The sequence below is a fragment of the Antechinus flavipes genome, chromosome 4, assembly GCF_016432865.1.
Source record: "Antechinus flavipes isolate AdamAnt ecotype Samford, QLD, Australia chromosome 4, AdamAnt_v2, whole genome shotgun sequence".
NCBI classification, from domain to species: Eukaryota; Metazoa; Chordata; class Mammalia; order Dasyuromorphia; family Dasyuridae; genus Antechinus; species Antechinus flavipes.
This window is the reverse complement of record NC_067401.1, coordinates 210936404-210956973: the sequence shown is the minus strand read 5'-3', so window position 1 is coordinate 210956973 and position 20570 is coordinate 210936404. Positions and strand designations below refer to the sequence as shown.

Genomic DNA, 20570 nt, shown 5'->3' with positions numbered 1-20570 from the left:
TCTATAAACCCCACCATTCTGTCTCTTGATCATATAAATATAGTTTGAAAAAGAAATTGAGAGACTATGAAATCTCACTGTAGTTGGAAATTTAAAATGAGGAAATTTTTTTTTGTTTCACATTACAAATGTATTCACAGGCTTTTCAAAAAGAATCCATTAACCCCCAAGAGGTTTTTATTTTTTTTAATTCATTCATTTTTTTCATGTCTTTAGCCTCCTATGTCTGTAAGTTCATCTAAGTGCTTCACAGAGCATTAATTCCTTGACACAGTAGCTTAGAAGATAGAATATTAAGCTTAAGTGTTAAAAGATCTTATAAATTGAAGGTTAAGCAAAAATTAAAATGAAGTATCTCTGAAATAGATAATATGAGCTATTAGTAAAATAGGAAGCAGTTCTATACAATAGGAAAGACACTGGACTACCACACCTGCATCTAAATAATGGCTCTGCCTTTATCTTTATCTAACAGAATCTCAAAGGTTCTGTTTTTGACTGAAATAGGATTAGAAAATAATTTTTTAAAAACTCTAGAATCAAAAAGGATCTTAGAGTTCTTCTAGTCTAGGCTCCTCAATTTAGGAAACCTTAATTGATGTTGAATGACTTGCATATAAAGAGAATATATATATATATATATATGCATAACAATATAAATATTTATATAAATATAAATAACAATATAAATCTAAACATACTCTATTTGTGTGTGTATGTATACACACATACAAATTATATATATATACATATATATACATATATATATATATATATATATATATATATATATAATTATCCAAGGTTATCCAGGTAAGCATCAGAGATAGATTTTGAATTTATTTCCTTGAACTCCAGAGCTATTGCTTTTTTATATCATCCTACCTCTAACTATACCACACTTATATCACACTGCCTACACTAATTATTTGTTGTTGTCCAATCATTTCACTCATGTCTGTCACTTCATGATCCCATATGGGGTTTTCTTAGCAAGGATACTAAAGTGGTTTGCTATTGTTGTCTTCAGTTTATTTTGCAGTTTAGGAAACTGAGGCAAACAGGTTAAGTGACTTCCTCAGAGTCACACAGCTAGTGAGGACCGTCTGAGGACCGATTTGAACTCAGGAAGAAGAGTTGTTCTGAATCTAGGCTGGCACTTGATCTACTGAGTCACCTAACTGCTCTCTCTTCTTCTTCTATTTCTTTATATTTCACACAGTGCTTAGCATAGTCCCTTCCACACATTAACAGTTAATAAATATTCTGTTGATTTAATTTAATTGTATTCCAAATTTGTTCTGACACCCAGAATAGTTAGATGTCTATATTGTTATTTTGACTTAGTCATTTTTCCATCTTATCTGACTTTTTGTGACTCCATTTGGGGTTTTCTTGGCAAAGATACTAGAGTGGTTTGCAATTTCCTTCTCGAGCTCATTTTATAGATGAGGAAACTGAGGCAAACAGAGTTAAGTGATTTGCCCAGTGTCATACAGCTAGTAAATATCTGAGGACAGACTCAGGAAAATGTCTTCTCACTTCAGGCCCTGTGCTATATCCACTGTGCTATCCCAATCATATTCTATTTCATTCTTATCACCATAGTAACTAAATGTGGAGATGGTTCAGTATCTTTGAAGCTCTTTGATTTCATTTCTAAGTGGTAAAAGCAAAAAACTAAAAAATTAACCTTAGGATGAAGCATTTCTTTCTTTATTTCTTAACATAGCCTATTTTAAGAAAGAATAAATAGATAGGTAGTTAGAAAGAGATAGAAAGATAGAAAGAGAGATGGTCAGAGAGTCAGACAGGAATATGTCTATGTAGATACAACTATTCTATTTTGATCTATAAATTGATCATTATGCTCTACATTATCTAATTCCAGACTTTGAAAAAAAAAAACAGCACGAAGCAGGGGTACCTACCAGTTAATACAAAGTTCACAAAGTTTTCCATAAAGAGGAAGAGTGCCTACAATCTGCTTAAAGTAAAAGCAAATGTAATTTTCAATTTTTTTCCCCTTAGGGATTATTCATTTTGTTATTTGGATGCCTCTGGGACAAGAAGGTAAGTGTTCTAGTAATTAAATCCCCAAATTTAGGATATCCTGTGATGCTTATGGCTTAGTCTTGCTCAACCAATTCACCATTGACTTCTTTCAAACAATACAGGTACAGGAAGCTCTGCTACATAAATTCTCCCTATCCAGATGGTCTTCACAGCACACAAAGGTAACCATAAACTTTCTGGAGATTTTTCTTTGCTTTTTATAGGTAGCCCCACATGATCAGTGGTCAAGTACAGAGTTAAGCAATGACTTTGATCTAGGGAAATAGATAATAAAAGTCTTTTCAATTAATAAACTTTTATTAAGCATTTACTAAGTTCCAGACACTGTACTAGGCACGAAGGATACACAGACAAAAATAAAACAGCCTCTGCCCTAAAGGAACTAAAATCATTTATCAAGGAAATTGCTTCAGCTTCCCCTTCTCTCCACCACCCATTCTCATTTCTTTGGCCTCTGTAAGCACAGACTTGGAGTTTTAATTAGTATAAATCAGGGCATCTTTAAGCTGGAATATCATGAATGTGGACAGCCTAAGGCAATGATTTTTAATTCAGTTAAAATTAAATTGAATTTCAAACAAAATTGAGTAATTTAAATCAGACTTAAGAAATCAATGTACTTAGGGGAATCCAAGACTCAAAGAAATAATTTAACTTCTAATAGCTATAGTTCTTTCTGGAATAAATAAACCAACGTATTATACATCAATATAATGGGTAACCTTTATGCATAAAGGCCATTTTATGGCCACTAAAGAATTTAGAACACTAAAGAACACTAGTGTTCCAAGATGCCTTGTACTTGATGCTACACTTTAAAACGAAATGAAATGTATGCCTTTCCACACTTTCTCTGTTAATTCCCCTTATGACTAAATGTACATTTGCTTGATTGATGGTTGGAACTAAGGATGCCCCCCACTTTGCTCCTGCCCCCGAATAGACAAAAGCTAATGCATCAGAATTCAACTGTGTTCCTTGACCTTACTAATCTCGTGTTATAAACAAATTTGTGCTGCTTCTAAATGATGTGCTTTTTTCTGCCTTCTAGTCAACATCTCTGGCTTCATCCACTCCTGTGTTTTCCATGAGTTCTCCAATATCAAGAAGATTTAATAATTTGTTTGGTAAAACAGGTATGCAATCGCTTCTGGGTATTCTCAAGTTAGTTAAGCAGATGAGTTTCTTGTCCTGTAGTAACTTCCTTGGCACTTTTAGGATCTATATGTAAAGAATTTATTTAGCCAAGGGCAGGGGGATGGGGATGCTTAGTTTTTAAAATTCACTTAAACGCCTAGTTTTTTAAAAAATCTAATAGTTAACATGAAGGGAAATTTCAGCAGGCAATTATTTGCAATGTGAAAATGCCTATTCCTTGTATGTGGGTTTAAATTAATGTCTTAGGGTTCTAGACATAATTTAAGTAAGTTGTAACTTCAGTGTCATACACACAACACCTCCCTCCCAAGTGATTCTATTTATAAACCAATAAGCACTTTTTGCATTATATAGTATATGTTTATGTTCAAGTCATCTTTGTAAGCCTCAATGCCATCTAGATGATTACCTCAAGAGAATCTGATTCTGCAGCTTTGAAAAACTGAAAATTTTCCATCTGGGCTCCATATTTCTGTCAAGGTTTGCAGTTTGGATGCAAACATGAAAATCTGAATGCTCAACTTTTTCAAGCTACAAAAAGTAAGCTGAATTGCACAGAATATAATGGCATTTAGGACACATTCTGGCAAAATAAATGCTTAGCATTTCTATCTGAAAGCAGGTCCTCTTCATAAAAGGAACGACAAATAATACCAGGAGTAGAGAGCATCCTCAGAACTACTAGCATCCCCCATCTTTCTAAAATCTGACATTTCATGTGTCCAAATCTAGAAAATTATCAGTAGTGTCCATGCTGTGATGTTTTGTTTGAAAACAAGCCCTAGAAAATTCTTTTTATTGATAAATATTTCTAGAAGTATGGTGTTTTCTATATAGATTTTTGGTGGGTTATTTGTTTAAATAAAAAAGAGTACAACCAAATGTCTACTTTGCAAATAAAAAGTAGACTTTTTTTCTCACAGGCTGAATAGAAATGACTAAACCCTCTGAAAATGTTGCCAATAAAACACTTTGCTATTATAAAGACAGTCATTTGTGCGAGTTAGTATAATCACTGGGAGCAAGGGGAAATATGAATAGATTGTCCTATTTGATATTAAAAATAAAATTCTGGGAACTCTGTAAGTCATGTTTGTACAGTTGCATTATCCATATAATTTAAACCAAAAAGAAAACATAGGGGCAGCTAGGTGGCACCGTGGATAAAACATGGACCCTGGAGTCAGGAGGACCTAAATTTAAATCAGGCTTCAGACACTTAATAGCAGTTATGACCTTGGGCAGGACTTAACTCTGATTGCCTGAAAAGAAAAATAAAACTAAAATTAAAAATAATCCTATATAAGCTTTTATTAGAATTATCCAGATTAAATCTTGATTTGAAAGTTGAATTTTTGGATGGGACTATACAGATTATACAGGACAAAGCTAGAAACTGTGAGAATTAATGGAAAATTCAAATGCCCAACGACTGCCAGAACTTCTCTGGATGTTTGTATATACCTCTCTTCCATCATTGGAGTTTTGGTGTTCTTTGGTGTTCAGTAATGACTATTACTTTGGTTTATGTTGTCAGCAGTCACAAAGGGTCCTTTATGCAGTGATGGAAGCCTTGTTGGCTGTTGCAGTCCATGATTTTGATGGTAGGGTGGGCACTTTGTCCCTCCCCTTCCCAACCACACATGTGTGGGTCCCTGCACTCAACTCCAGCTCCCATTCTCTCACCTCACTTTCCCATAGCCCCTCTTCTTCTGAATCCTACCTTCACACTTCCACTTCTTCTTCCCCAGTTTTACCTGGATGTTCCTCCTCTCTTTTTTTTTTTTTTCCTTTCCACTTTTTCCCGGTCACTCTCTGATCCTTCCTTATTTCTGTCCAGATCCCAGAAACCAAAATGGAAAATGGTCAGCTCTGACCAAATCTGCCACTTACTGCAAGCATGGGAACTCCAGCCCCTCCTGTCCTATGCATGTAGTGGCTTTGGATCAAGCTTATGGGGGTATATAGCTACACTCAGAGCTTTGTAGAGATCTGGCTGTTCCTTGGCTGCTAGTGTGGCATGAAATGTAGGTGGGGCTTTTCTGCTGCCATGCATGTTTGAGAGCAATCAACTTGGCTCTAGTCTAGAGAGTTCTGATGGTTGGGTGGAGGACCAGAACCCTCTGACTTACTTTAAGGCATGTTAAAAGTTTGCCCCTACGTTAGAGCAGAGCTCCACCTGGTGGGAAAAATAGGAAGCATCTACTTTCCTCCTTGAGAACAGCTTACTTGATGGGAATCCCTGCTTCTACTTTGTCTTCCAGGAACTTACAACGTGTCAACCCCAGAAACAACCAGCTCATCTGTGGAAAACTCATCCAGTGCTTATTCTTTGCTTAACTGAAAACAGAAAACCAGATTTGCATAACTTCTGGGAACAGTGGACTTTGCCACTCATTGACAAGCTCCAGAAAGGGAGACACCTGTAAAACAGTTCTATGTAAAACATCCTCTCCCTCAAGACCTTATGGCACGGACTTTTGCACTAGCGAAGAGGTCACACTAAATTGTGTAAAGACTTTGACTACAAGTGGTTTTATTGTTTACTTTTGACTTTTTTCTTCTTTGAAATAATCCCCAATTTGTACAGTATTTAAATGATCACATATGTCGCCCAAAACCTAGCTTCTTCTCTGGCTTGAATGTGAATTAAGGTCTTTCAGAGACATTGTCATGGTTCCCAGTTTGGGTCTAATGCTGTTTTGCTTTAAATAATAGGGACTAAAGAATTAACACAAAAAAAATCGTGACTTTTTTTTTTTACTCAATAAGAACAGTTTTATATTCCAATAATAATTGTCCAAGGTAAGCTACCTTGTATGTCATATGCTACAAATATTAGAATTTCAAAAAGACTAGACATTGAAAACAGAAAGTAAGCTTTAGTAATGCTTTCCCAAATCAGTTGCTAATGCAATCTGTCTTAAAAAAAATTAATGGTAAAGAAACAGGAAAAGTAGAACGGAAATGACATTGCAAAAATCCTTTCATTTGGAATATCTAATTTACCAGGAAAAAAGAAGAAATTTATGATTCCCTTAATAGCCTTCTTATGTTTTGAGGTTTTAGGTATGAAGAGAAAAGGGCAAGGGAAACTCTGAGATTATTCTTTTGTAAACCCTAGCACCGAGCTGTAACTAAAGCATGGTGACTGGAGCTTTGTCCCAAGGTGTCAAAATTAGAGGATACTTAGAGTGTCATTCTATGGCATGTTTCTCTACCTTTTTCCTTTCCTGACCTCACTGCCAAAGTTGCAGTTTTTTTGCCCTTCCTCCCATTTCAGCAACTTGCAAAACTTCCTTCCCTCAGGTGAGCCTACCCTCTTCCCAACTTGTCCCAGGTACAGAAATGATTAGTTATAGTTTAACCCAAGCAAAAACTAATTATTGGTCAAATTAAGTAGAGCTTGTAAGACAAGTCAAGTTGTAAAGATGTTCATTGAGACCTTTCTTTGAAATGTGTCCCAATGATCTGGAATTTTCTGATTTCTAAATTTTATTATTGCACTGGAAATAAATTCATATTCTGATTATTTAAGAGCTTTAGCCAGGTACTTCTCTGTGCATTATATAGTAGGTTTTCATAGTGTTGTTGCTCTTTGATGAAGATGATGATAATGATGAATGATATAGGTAATAGTTTCTCTTGATGTATCAGACAGCAGTACATTTTCTCCCCTAGACCTCTTATTCAGACCAGTTTTCATTAAGATGTTTCCTGTTTTTCAGACCCACTACATTCAGCCCCTTAACAAAATCTTCTACAAGAGTTTTATTTATAGCTACCTTCTCTGTGCTCCTAATGACACTTCTGCTTGGTGAACAGATGATGGAGCCTTTCCTAAGGTTTAGGGAATATAATACTCATTTTAATGATTATCATCATCCATAAATATTTATTGACACTCTTGGCATTTTGCTAGGCACAGTGCCTATATAGAATACATAGGGCCTTACCCTCTAAGAAGATGAGACCAATAAGTATAGATTGTTGTCTTTTTGTATTTTAACTTTCCTTCCTTTTCTTATTTTGTTTTGACTTTTCTTTTCATTTTCTTCCTTCTTATTTCTACATTTTCTAACAAGGCTTGAAGATGGAACAGGGGAGTCTGCTAAATTATGCTTAGTAGTAGATGAACTCCTTATTTTTAATCCATTCACAAAAATGAAGAAATCCCACCCCAAGTATACTTAAGAATTGCACAACAGATGGTCCAACTGAGAATTCCATGGCTAACCATCCATTAAAAACAATGGGCTTTGGAGTTAGGGAATTCTGCCTCTGGCACTTCTATGTGACTAAGCATCTAGACTTTTGTTTCCTCATCTCTAAAAAAGAGTTGGATTAGATGACCTTTGGAGTTCCTTAAAGTTCTAGATCTGTGATCCTACTATGTGATCCTATAATAAATTAAAACAGCTTAAGGGGTCCATATAACTCGAACTGAGAGGAAATCTTTCATTTCCATAGACTTAAAGATGTATGGCAGTTTATAAATTACCTAGTTTAGCCTCCTTGTTTTTAATATTTAAAAAACAGAGGTCTTAGGGAAGTTCAAACATGTGCCAAAAATCACACAAGTAATATTCTGGACCCCAAGACTGAGAAGGTTTTGGAAGGCTCTAGGGCAAAAGATGCCTACCAGTGAGAGAACTTGAGTGAAATGGAAGGTTGGTTTGCTCTGGAAAAATGGTAAGAACTCAGCTGATGCCTGCAGCTAGATAAAAAGAGTCATGAGACATAGCTTAATTCCAGGAAGGAAAGTAGGCAAATGAGGAAGAATGAGCCAGAGCAATTCTTACATCTGGATTTTTAATGGAAAGAGATGGGAATCCCTTCATCTATATCCTGCTATTAATTTTATACATTGTGCTTCCACTAGCTTCAATGGAAACGTTAAGGAGATTATTGTGCTTCACAGTATGAACAAGATTTGTGGAATTTCAGGAAATTTTAAAGGGATTACATAGGATGTTTTATTGGCATCATGCCCAAATTCCTGAATGGGAGCACGTCCTCTGAATTCTACATGACAAAATGTATGCACATTCACACACACACACACACACTCCTTCAATACACTCAAGGGCTCCTCTGAAAATAGATCAAGAAATGCAGTTCCAGATTTCCCAGGACAATAAAAGAAAAATAAATTTTCTGATTTTTTTGCCTTAGTCCAGAGGTCAAACACTGATCTTTCAATTGGGTAATGTTTTTCCCAAGAATTCTCCAAAGAATTAAGTGATGAGATCCCAAAGTGTTCATGACAGAAGGCCTAATCTTTAGGAATGTACATCTTCACAGTTGGCTGTGTGGTGAGCATTTTACCCTGTTCAAGAATTAGGAATCATGTGGTAACCTAAAATGACTAATGGCTGATGATAGCTGAGAGATATAGTCTGCTTTATTTGCAGAGAGGAATAGTGTTTGCTTTTGGCTGTTCTGCTCTCATTCTTGAAATATCTGTGAAATTCCTAACAGAATGAGAAATAAAAGTCAAGCTAATTTCTTTATGATGCCACCCTTCCAAAGTGCCACTTTTACCATCTTGGAAGGTTCTAGCTGCATTTAGTAAGTTCCTACTGTTTGTAGAACATTGTGTAAGACATTAGGACAAATAGAGGGAGAAATAACTATCCTTGAAATAGCAGAATTTTTGGAATATAGTAAGCACTTAATAAATGTTGACTTACATAATCAAGGTCCCTATACTTAAGACACTTAAGAGTCTAGTAATGTTACTACTGATATTTATGAAACATAGGAATCATTGAACATGATTCTGCTAAGCCCAAGATAATGATTTAAGGCAGACATCCCCTAGAGATGATAAAACTCAGCATCCTCTGCTCCTTATACTTACCTAGTTATTTAGAGAAAACTGAAAATATTCTTAAGATTTTCAAAGTATGAGAAAGTAAAAGTTTGCCATTATAAGGTCAGAGAAAACACAACATAGAGATTTAAATCAAAGGACTCCTTCTCTCCTTTCTTAAGTGACTTTGAGTAACTCATCTAACCTCTGTATGTTTCTTAATCTATGAAATGACAAGCTAGCTGATTCACCCCAACCTTCTGTGGTCCCTAGAAAGCCTGAAAAAGATAAGAGGTATAACTGGAGTAGGAAAAGAGTAGACAGTACTGAGGAAGTAGGAAAAATGAGGGTAATGAGTAAGGTGAGGAGATAGGAGAGATGAAATCTAGAGAGATGTTTCAAGGTGAAGGCACTTGAAGGTCATGTTTTGGCAGACAGTGGATAAAAGTGGGCTACTAGAATTAATTTGAAGCAAGCAAAAAGCAAAACAAAACAAAAACCCTTGACTTTTTCTTTACCTGTGAAATTTGAGAACAGGGGAATTTGGTTCTGATCTCACAAGGGGCTGGGTAAATGCAATTAGGGGACCTGACCCTATTATGTCATTAACAGATATTTGGGACAAGCAACAACTGCTCAGAAAATGAAGGATTGTAATATCTTTGCCCTGTGTAAGGTTTCAAGGTGATTTAAATGGCAATGCTTCATCTCTGAAATAAGGAGAAAGATCTCAGAGGGCTTGTTACCATGTGAATACAGTCATAATTTTTAATCATATGTTACCAGGATGATTGGAGAGTGGGTTTTTGATCCATGTTTGAGAATAGAAAAAGCAATTAGGACCTTCAAAAGTTTTGGAAATTTTGCTTCTTTGTATTCAAAAATGCTGTTGCTACCAACTAGATCCATGTTAGACTTCCTAACTTCAACCAGATTTCTCAACTTGGAACCAGTGATGATGTCTTATTTTGTACTCTCCTACTACCCCACCTAAATCACTGTAGCTCTACTGGAGACCCCAAGGGAAAAGCTTGGTCAACAGTGCAAAGATTAAACTTGATACACTTAGCTAAAATTTGTGGATTATGAGTGAATCAGTTACCTCCTTTCAGGAACTGCCCTTTCCTGAAATTCAGGGACTCTTGATGGATAATATTTCTACCTACATTTCCACTATCTCTAAGATAGTTTTCAGTGGACTCTTATAAAGAAATTATTTCAATTCAGTAATAAAGTTTAATAGTTACAAGCTTTAATTACAGAAAAATCACTATGTGCCCCAAATAACATGCTATCAGTGGTGTCAGGTATATTTTTAGTCACATGTTGCCTGCCATAAAATTCCTCATTGCATATTGAATAGCTATGATCAGAAAAGATGTTGGGGTTGAGGGAGATTATGGTAGTAAGAGATGACTTGTTTCCCCCTATTCCTTTAGAAAAAGAATTTTTAACAGACTTCCTGTGGATAGATTTCAGAGGGTCTATAAATTGGATAGGGAAAAAGAATTATATATTTTAATATAATTGGTTTCCTTTGTAACTCTACATATTTTATGTATTTAAATTTTTATTTTGAAAAGAGGATATTCAGGGGAAAAATTAATGTCATGGTGCTCCATATAGTCTTTAAGATGCTCATTGCTAAAATGAAGCTCCTCCCTTTTCTTTATTCTGCATTAAGACTCTTTAGAATGGGACCAGTAGCAGAGGTTTCTTCCTGTAAATAAAAAAAAAAAAATTCTTTAGGGCAGGGCTTCTTAAACTTTTTCCATTCTGATCCCTTTTTGCTAGAGAAATTTCTATGTGACCTTGGATATATAAAATAGTTAAATGAATTAAAGATTTATTGGTAATAAATCATAATTTCACAACTCCCTATACTCAGTTAAAAGACCCCATATGGAATCACAACACACAATTTAAGAGGCTGGGCTTTAGGGCAACTGGGTTCTGTGTTTCTTTGGTCTATAAGCAAAAGTGAAAGAAGTCACATTTCCAAAAAAAGAAGCCATCTACAGAAATCCACAAAGGGGATGACATTTAACTATGGTAAAGGAATTCTAAGACTACTGATCTTCTAGGAACCAACTGTCTCTCAATATGGCCTTTCTGGCTAATATGTCCTTCATATATGGGCTGATGTCAGAAGATGTCTGGATAGGCAGGCTGATGTCTAATCCTTGTCCTAAATACTTATATTTTTGTCTCCCTGTTCTTCAAAAACATCTCTTTAGTCCTAAGGCATCCCCTCCCCCCCCATCTCTGCCCAATGCAAAGCAATGAATTTCATGTTCCAGATTATGAGCATTTTCTTATTTCAATTAACCCATGGACTTTCCTCGAGGTTGTTTTTTCTCTATTGTTAAATTTCTCTGTATCATATTGTCCTGTCTGTGATTTTCAGCTTGTTTTCAAATGCTCTGTTCTCTGTAAGATAATGTATACTGTCATGTAAGAGGAAGACATTTATTTTTGTATTTCAGAGTTTTTGCCTTGCCTCATAAATTTTCCACCTTAGATATATAAATAGGAGGGAAGCATTTGTTCTTGCTTTCTATGTGTATTTCATCACCAAGTTCTCTGTCAATAAAAGCTGCCCACACAGGTGTAAAGGGTGACTGCTTATTCTAAGCATTTACACAATACAGACAAGGGATGAGCTGCTTTCCACAAAAAAGACCTGGAGTCTATGAAATTTTAAAAAAGATATATATATAATCATACTTCAGTATAATTGATTGCTTTTGTAATTCTATGTATTTTGTTTCTTTAAAATTATTATTCTATGAAGGGGTCCAGGCGTCACCAGATTGACACCAAAAGAGAAAAAAAATTAGTGACATATCAGATTTCACCAAATCATTACACAAAAGTGAAGGGAATTTTATAAAGTGCCTACTATGTGCCAGGCACTGAGTTATGCACTTTACAGATATTATCTCATTTGATTCTTACAACAAATGCTGGGAGATAGGTTCTATTATTATAGAACCCTTGTTCTATGATGACTTCCAATATGATGAAGAACCTTGAGTCTAACCGAAATGAGAATAGGCAGTATGGTATAGTATAAAGGCCATTAGCTTTGTGACCTTGGACAAGTCATTTTCATTAAATAGAACATTAATTAATTAAATTAAATAGAACAAGATGCTACAAGACTTCAAAGGTCCTTTCCAACACTAGATTTTACAGATGAAAAATAGGTTGGACTGGATGATCTATCAGGGCCTTTCCATCTATGATCCTATGATCCCACTAATTGTGTGACTAGAGAACATCAGTACTTCCAGAAGTTCTCCCAGGAAGTTCTCTCTTCTTTTGGGGTCCTATAACTACTACTCTGAGTCACTACTTTGAGTTAGGCAACAAAGTCAGGGATTCTGTACCCAAAAGGCCACTGCCAAAATGCATATTATATATATTTATACATATATGTGTATATACATACACACACACACACACACACACACACACACATATATATATTTAGAAGGTTAAAGGAGATTCTGGGAGACATGGAGATATCCGTTTAGCCTTCTATTAGAAAAGTAGCTTCAGGAAATTTTAGGTGTCTGGTCCTTAGGGACTGACACTGAGGTTGAGGGTGCAGAAAGAAACCTAAGAATAATATGGTCTTGAGTGGGACATCAATAAATCATTCTACAGAGAACACTAGGCTCTGTGCAAGTGGTGGGGTTTAGAGATTAGAAATCTAATTCATTTACTAGTTCATTCATTCTAGTTTATTTACTTTATCTTCTGAATCATTTTTCCTTGATTAGTACTTCAGGTGATTCATTTAATTGTTCTCATAAGGATCTACAATACCCTGAATAGGTTTTTAACATGTTTGTCCCACAAAAATCCCTTTCTTGGCATATATAATTTATTAGAATGATACATTTTCTGTTGTCTGACCAAGCATTAGTTAGGCACTACACAGCGCCTTCAACTGCCTTTGTGGCCACTGAAACAAATTGTTCTCATTTGCCAAGGAAAGTCTTCTCATGCTTGGAGTGGATATCCTCTAATTCACTAATGGTTTTGAGTCTTCTTGTTTACCCTCAACTTAGTTTAGTCTGTCAAAACAGTTTGACGGGGGTGTAGCCACTGGCAAGTTCTGTAACTTCTTGGAGCCAGGTGAGAACTGGGTAACCATTTGGACACCAAAGATGAATGAGCAGCCCTAAAAAGGGCTTATCAAGCCTTTATACCAGAGGTGCTAGTTCTCCCTGAACACTCTATATATTTCAAGATGAAGACTACAGTTTGATCTTAGAGGAGCCATGCTTTTCACCCACGATCCTAATATGAACTGGGATTTGGGGAAAGAAGAAAGATAATTATTGGAGACCAAACCCTAAGAGAAGTAACCATTTCAGGAGTTGGACTTCAAACTCAGATCAGCCCTATACATATGAAAGAGCCAAGAGGAAGTTTGATAATTTTCAAATGACCCATATCAAGATTAGAATCACAGAAAGAACATTAGGTCTGGACTTAGAAGAATCAGGAGACCTCGGTTCAAATGCTCTCTCTGACATATTACACATGTATCTGAGCAAGTAACAAAGCTCTTGGACTTCAATTTCCTCATTTATAAAAATGAAAAGACTTGAATTTGATGGCCTCTGAAATCTCTTCCAGTTCTAGATCTATGATCCTGAGACAAAATCACTACCCTGTTACTCATTTAATAGTTAATAAATAATTATTAAGCACTGTGCAAAGTGCTGCACATATAAAAAGAGGCAAAAGACAGACCCTTACAATTTAATAGAAGATACAACATGAAAACAAATAGGAAAACTAAGAAATAATTAGTAGAGGGAAGGCACCAGTATTAAGAGGGGAGTTGGGGTGGGAAAGACTTCCTGTAGAAGATGGGATTTTACTTGGGACTTAAAAGAAATCAAAGAAGGCAGTAAGTGGAGACAAAGAAGGAGAACATTTCTGGTAGGAGAGACAGCAAGAGACAACATTTTGAGGTAAGGCATTTTGATTCTTGTTTGTAGAACAGAATAGAGGCCACTGTCATTGGATCTAAGTATACCTAATTAAAAAATAAGGTCTATCAACTCTGAGATACCTCTACACACCTCTCAGATTGACTAAGATGACAGGAAGAGATAATGATGAATGTTGGAGGGGATGTGGGAAAATTGGAACATTAATACATTGTTGGTGGAATTGTGAATGGATCCAACCATTCTGCAGAGAATTTGGAACTATGCCTAGAGGGCTATCAAATTGTGCATACCCTTTGATTCAGTAGCATGTCTACTGGGCCTGTATCCCAAAGAGATCATAAAGGAAGGAAAGGGACCCAAATGTGCAAAAATATTGGTAGCAGCTCCTTTTGTAGTGTCAAAGAACTGGAAATTGAGTGAATGTCCATCATTTGGAGAATGGCTGAATAAGTTCTGGTATATGAACATTATGGAATGTTATTGTTCTGTAAGAAATGACCAGCAGAATGTTTCATAAGAAACAATTAGTAGAACGATTTTAGAAAGGCTTGAAGAGACTTACATGAAGTGATGCTGAATGAAAGGAGTAGAACCAAGAGATTTCTATTGTACACAGTATTGTAAACAGTGTACTATACACAGTAACAACAAGATTATATAATAATCAATTCTGATTGAGGTGGCTCTTTTTAAAAGTGAGTTCCAATGGTTTTGTGATGGAGAGAGCCATCTGCACCCAGAGAAAGGATTGTGGGGACTGAGTGTAGATCACAAAATAGTATTTTCGCTTTTTGTTATTGTTGTTGTTTGCTTGCATTTTGTTTTCTTTTTCATTTTTTTCCTTTTTGTCCTGATTTTTCTTGTGCATTTTGGAAATATGTATAGAAGAATTGCACACTTTTAACATATATCAGAATACTTGCCATCTAGAGGGGGAGGAAGGAAGGGAGAAAAACATTTGGAACACAAGGTTTTTCAAGGATGAATGTTGAAAACTATCTATGCATGTGCTTTGAAAATAAAATGCTTAATTAAAAAAGAAATAAAGTCTAAAAAGACTTTAAGGTAAAAGAGTTAAGCTATGAAAGGTTTAAAATGCCCAAGAGGATCTAGAGGCAATTGGAAACCAATAATTTATTGTGACAGCTAGAGTGTCAGACTGCAGTCAAGAAGATGCATCTTCCTGAATTCAAAATTGGCCTCATATACTAGCTATATGACCCTAGCCAAATCACTTCACCTTGTTTGCCTTAGTTTTCTTATCTGTAAAATGATCTGTAGAAGGAAATGGCAAATCACGCCAGTATCTCTGCTAAAAAAAAAAAAAAAACCCAAATAGGGTCATGAAGAGTCAGACATGATTGAAAAACAACAAAAAGAACACGAAAACGATCATGAACAAACATAAATTGGAGTTAATCACTTAGCAATTAATTAACGGAACACCTCAAGCACGGTGAAGTTAGATAACTTCCCCAAAGGATAATGTTAGGGTAATAGGCACAAAGGAACTAAGGAATTGATCCATTTACAAAGAAAAAGTGCCATTCTGTCACTAAATGGCAAAATGTGTGAATGCTTTTGATTATTTCCTTATGAGGAGTTAGTTCCTTACACCCACGATTCCAGTCGGATACTGATGGGAAGGTATTTACTTAATGCAGATAATTTGTAGCATCCTTTACTGACCTTTTAGACTTGGCTTCTCGGGAACACCAAGTTTTTCCTAGATCCCAGATGGTTGTTGTGACGGGAAGAAACTTAAGAAGTTGTCTCCAGCTGCAGGAGTGAGCGAGTGAACGAGTGACATTCTGCCCCAGCTCAGAATTCATTTCTCCCGGTCGCTCCTGCAACCTTGCCTGGGTACCTATGGCTCTACTGCCATCTAGTGGAGATCTGCAGCATGAGGTCGCCCGCTTTAGTCACTGACATCGTCAAGAAGCTACAAATTGAAAACTTTCTGTCAGAAAAAAAGAAAAAAAAAAAAAAGAAAGAAAGCTTGGTATATTTATTTAGCCCATTTATTTAGAACTGGAAAGAAGATAGCAAGTCTAATCCCTATTTTTACAGATGAGGAAACTGGATAGCAAATAGCCCAAACATTTATTAAATCCTTACTATGCGACATTCTCTGCGTTAAGCACTTGGGAGGTGAGTACCATTATGATTTACATTGTCCGGTTGCGGAAACTGAGGCAGGCAGAGTTTAAGTATCCAGGGTCAGTGTCTGAGATCAGATTTGAACTTCTTGATTTCTATTCTATTGCTTATCACTCAAAGAAATTTAAATAAAAGAGTGAGCCTAAATTCCAATACACTTGTAATGGAAAGTGCCATCTACATCCAGAAAGGGAACTATGGAGACTAAATGTGATCAAAGCATAGTATTCTCTCTTTTTGTTGTTGTTGTTTGCCTGTTGTTGTTTTTTTTCTTTCTCATTTTTTTCTGTTTTGATATGATTTTTCTTGCACAGCCTGACAAAAATGGAAATATACTTAGAAGAATTCTGGAAAATCTGGAACTCCAAGGTCAAGGAGAAAATATTCCTAGTATCCAGAAAGAAATAATTCAAGTATGCTGTAGGAACAGTAAGGATAATGCAAGATTCAGCTGTTTCTATGTTAAAGAATCAAAGCACTTGAAATGTGATGTTCCGAAGACCAAAAAATCTAGGATTACAAGTAAGAATCACCTATCTAGTAAAATCTTCAGGGGAAAAAATGAATATCAAATAAAATAGAGAAATTTCAAGCATTGGTGATGAAAAGACTAGAATTGAAAATTTAACTTTCAAATATAGAATTCTCATACAAGACATATTCATTATTTCTTAAATGCAACATAATAATAATATTTCTATAGAGCTTTAAATAGAAATATTTTACACGTGTTAGCTCTTATCATCAAATTCCCTTATATTCTTGTACAACAATTTGTTTAGTATGATTTAGAGCATAAAGTATTTGATTTGGAATAAGGAAGTCCTGAATTCAAATCCCATCTTTGCCATTTATTACTGGTATGGCTTTGGTTTACACATAGAACTTTTCTGGGTCTCAAGTTTTCTTATCTGTAAGATAAGGAATTAGACTGGATGATAGAGATTAAAGAAGCAAGCAGAAGAAATAATGACATAATGGCATCCATTACATTGTCTGCCTAAGTGTAAGATTTGTATTTCAAAGCTTTAGTAATCTCTCCCTTTTTCTTTTGAAGAAAGAGAGCCAATCCAAAAAGGACCAAGTGTTTCTTTTGTGTTTATTTCCTATCACTTTCCAGGGTTGCTAGGATCATGTTCTGGGATAGCTTAGTCAGATATTAGGGAAAAACAAAAACAAAAGCAAAAGCAAAACCTGTGTTTTCTAGCTGGCTTAAGCTGCTTCTGAATTCCAAGGGCTTAGATGCCCAGTTTTCTTGGCATACACTGTAGAGTTGCCATAGTTTACATGGTAAAAAAAAAAAAAAAGATCGTATGGGAAAACAAGTTGAGCGATATCCCCCAGACAAATATTTCTAAAAGTAGGGAATGGAATGTACTTGGAGGTCATTAAGATGGTGTTGGTAGGGGAGGAGAGAGGTAAGGAACCTTGTGATATAGAGTCTCCTCCTCAAATGCCTAATTAGCTGTGAAATGACCTGTAAATGTGTCTAAGAAATTCTGGAAAATAATTTGGAATTATGCCAAGAAACTGCTAATATTTATACTCTTTGATCTACTGCTGGGGATATATCCCAAGAAGGTCAAAGATGGAAAATAAATGTGTGTGTGTGTGTGTGTGTGTGTGTGTGTACATACACACCTAAATATCATATTTATAGTAAGACTTTTGTGGTTGCAAAGAACTAGAAACAAAGTAAATGTCCATTGATGGCAGATGGTGAAGAAGCCTACATTGGGATAGGGAGATGGTGCAGTAGATAGAGCACTAATCCTGGAGTTAGGAAGACTTTATCAAAGACAGATTTTAAGAGGCAAATACCCCCTAAGAGGGCAACCTTTTAACTTAAAGTCTGGTTAAAGTGTAAATAGCTGATATCAGATGCTTTTCTGGGAACAGTTCTTTATGGGAGGTAGAGAACAGAGTGCCTATAAATGGGACAAGGGCTTAAACAGATGATGGAGGTAGAAAAAGAAGGGAGAAATGAGAGGCTGAGCAGTTGATGAAGTTAACCTACTTCACAGCTTTGCTTAGGCCCACTCTAAATATAAGCATATGAAAAATTACCATGTGGGAATAAACACTGGGTTCATCCAATCTGAGGTTTTATGTATTAAAATTACATCAAAGGAGCAAAGGGAATATGATCCCACTTCTTCTTTTCTGCCTAGTGGCTTTAAAAAGACTTTTTTTTTCAAAACGTATTTATTTAATATTTTCTCCCAGTTACATTCAAAAACTTTTTTTTAACATTTGATTTTAAGATTTTTGAGTTCTCAGTTCTCCCCATTATCCCCACCCACAATTAAGAAACCACATGTGAAGTTATTCAAAACATTTTCATAAAAGTCAAGTTGTAAAAGAAAATATAGCTCTCCCACCCTAATAAAAATAAAAACTTTCAAAAAAATTAAGTTAAAAAGTAAAGAAAGATAGATAGAGAATGCTTCAATCTATATTCAGACTTCATCAATTACTTCTCTGAGTATGAATAGGATTTTTCATCATAAGTCCTTCAGAATAGTAGTGGATGATTGTACTATTGAGAATAACAAAGTAATTTACAGCTGATCATTCCAGAATATTGCTATTACTTTGTATACAGAGGTTTAACTTTGTTCATGGAGGACTTTCCAATTTTTTTTCCGGAGAGCATTCCGCACATCATTTTCAAAAGAACAATAATATTCTATCAGAGAAACTTATTTCAAAAAAAATTTTTTTACAATTATTGCTAATTGTATTTCCCCCATTCATTCTTTCTCCTTTCACACAGTCCTTCCTCAAAAGTGTTTTGCTATCGACCACTTCCTCCTTCAACATACCCTCTCTTTTATCACCACCCCCTTTCCCACATCATATTCCCCTCTTATTTTCCTTCAGAGTAAGATAGATTTCTATATTCCTATCGAGTATGTATGTTATTTCCTGTTTGAGCCAATTCTGATGAGAGTAAGGTTCATTTATTCTTCCTTTTTCTATCCCTATTCCCTTCCACTGTAAAAGCTTTTTTCCTGCCTCTCTATTGTGGGACAGACAATTTGCACCATTCCAGTTTTCCATTTTCCTTTCAGTACATTCCTCTCTCATCCCTTAATTTCATCATTTTCTTTAAAAATATGTTCCTTCATATCCAACTCACAGCCATTACCTCTGTCTGTAAATGTTCCTTCTAACTGCCATAAAATAAGAAAATTCGAATGAATTACAAATATCATACTCCCATGCAGGAATGTAAACAGAAAGATAAACCTTATTAAGTACCTTATGATATCACATTCCTGATAATTATGTTTCTCCAGAATCCTATATTTGAAAATCTAATTTTCCATTCATTTCTGGTCTTTTCATGATGAACACTTGAAAATCTTCTGTTTCACTTTTTTTCTCTGAAGGAATTATACTCAGTTTTGCTGGGTTGGTGATTTTTCATTGCAATCCTAATTCCATTGTTCTCCAAAATATTATATTCCAAGTCCTCTGTTCCTTTAATGTAGAAGTTGTTAAATCTTGTGTTATCCTGACTGTGGTTCCACTACACTTGAATTGTTTCTTTCTGGATGCTAGCAATATTTTCTTTGATTTGGGAGTTCTGGAATTTGGCTATAATATTCCTGGGAGTTTTTATTTGGAAATTTCTATTAGGAGGTGATTGATGGATTCCTTCAATTTCTATTTTACCCTTTTGTACTACAATATCAGAACAGTTTTCCTTGATAATTTCTTGAAAGGTGATGTCCAGGCTCTTCTTTTGATCATGATTTTCAGGTAGACAAATAATTTTAAAATTATATTTCCTATTTCTATTTTCCAAGTCAGTGGTTTTTTCATATGAGATATTTCATGTTTTTCCATTTTTTCTTTTTTTTTTTTTAGTTTTACTTTATTGTATCTTGATTTCTCATAAAGTCATTAGCTTCCATTTGCTCAATTCTATTTTTAAGGAATTATTTTTTCAGTGAGCTTTCATACCTGCTTTTCCACATTGACCAATTTTGCTTTTTAAGGCATTCTTCTCATTAGCTTTTTGTATTTCCTTTTGCATCTCTGTCAATTCTTTCCCTAATTTTTCCTCTATCTCTCTTACTTGATTTTCAAAGTCTCTTTTGAACTCTCCAATGGTCTGAGCCCAATTCTTATTTTTCTTGGAGGCTTTGGATGTAGGAGCTTTGACTTTGTTATCATCTTCTGAGTGTGTGTTTTGGTCCTCCTTGTCACCATAGTAACTTTCAATGGTCAGAAACATTTTTTTGTTTGTTTTCTGCTCATTTTCCTAGCCTATTACTCAGCTTTTTTGTTAAAGTAGGACTCTGTTTCCAGGGTGGAGGGTGCACTATTCCAAGCTTCAGGAGTTTTGTACAACTATTTTCAGAAATTCTTCTGGA

General features: G+C 35.3%; 1 protein-coding gene across 2 annotated transcripts in view; it reads left to right on the top strand.

The window, feature by feature from the left end:
* ADGRF5 (adhesion G protein-coupled receptor F5) overlaps window positions 1-11664 on the top strand; it is a 95536-nt gene extending 83872 nt beyond the window's left edge. The window contains exons 18-22 of one of the 2 annotated variants that reach the window (XM_051997105.1): window positions 2032-2073; window positions 2178-2237; window positions 3128-3212; window positions 4772-4838; window positions 5499-5590. In XM_051997105.1, coding sequence (XP_051853065.1) covers window positions 2032-2073; window positions 2178-2237; window positions 3128-3212; window positions 4772-4830 — 246 coding nt within the window. In that variant the 3' untranslated portion in view covers window positions 4831-4838; window positions 5499-5590. Of the gene's footprint in view, window positions 1-2031; window positions 2074-2177; window positions 2238-3127; window positions 3213-4771; window positions 4839-5498 lie in introns of both variants that reach the window. The other variant, XM_051997104.1, reaches the window with a different exon arrangement.
* Window positions 11665-20570: the final 8906 nt, after the last annotated feature.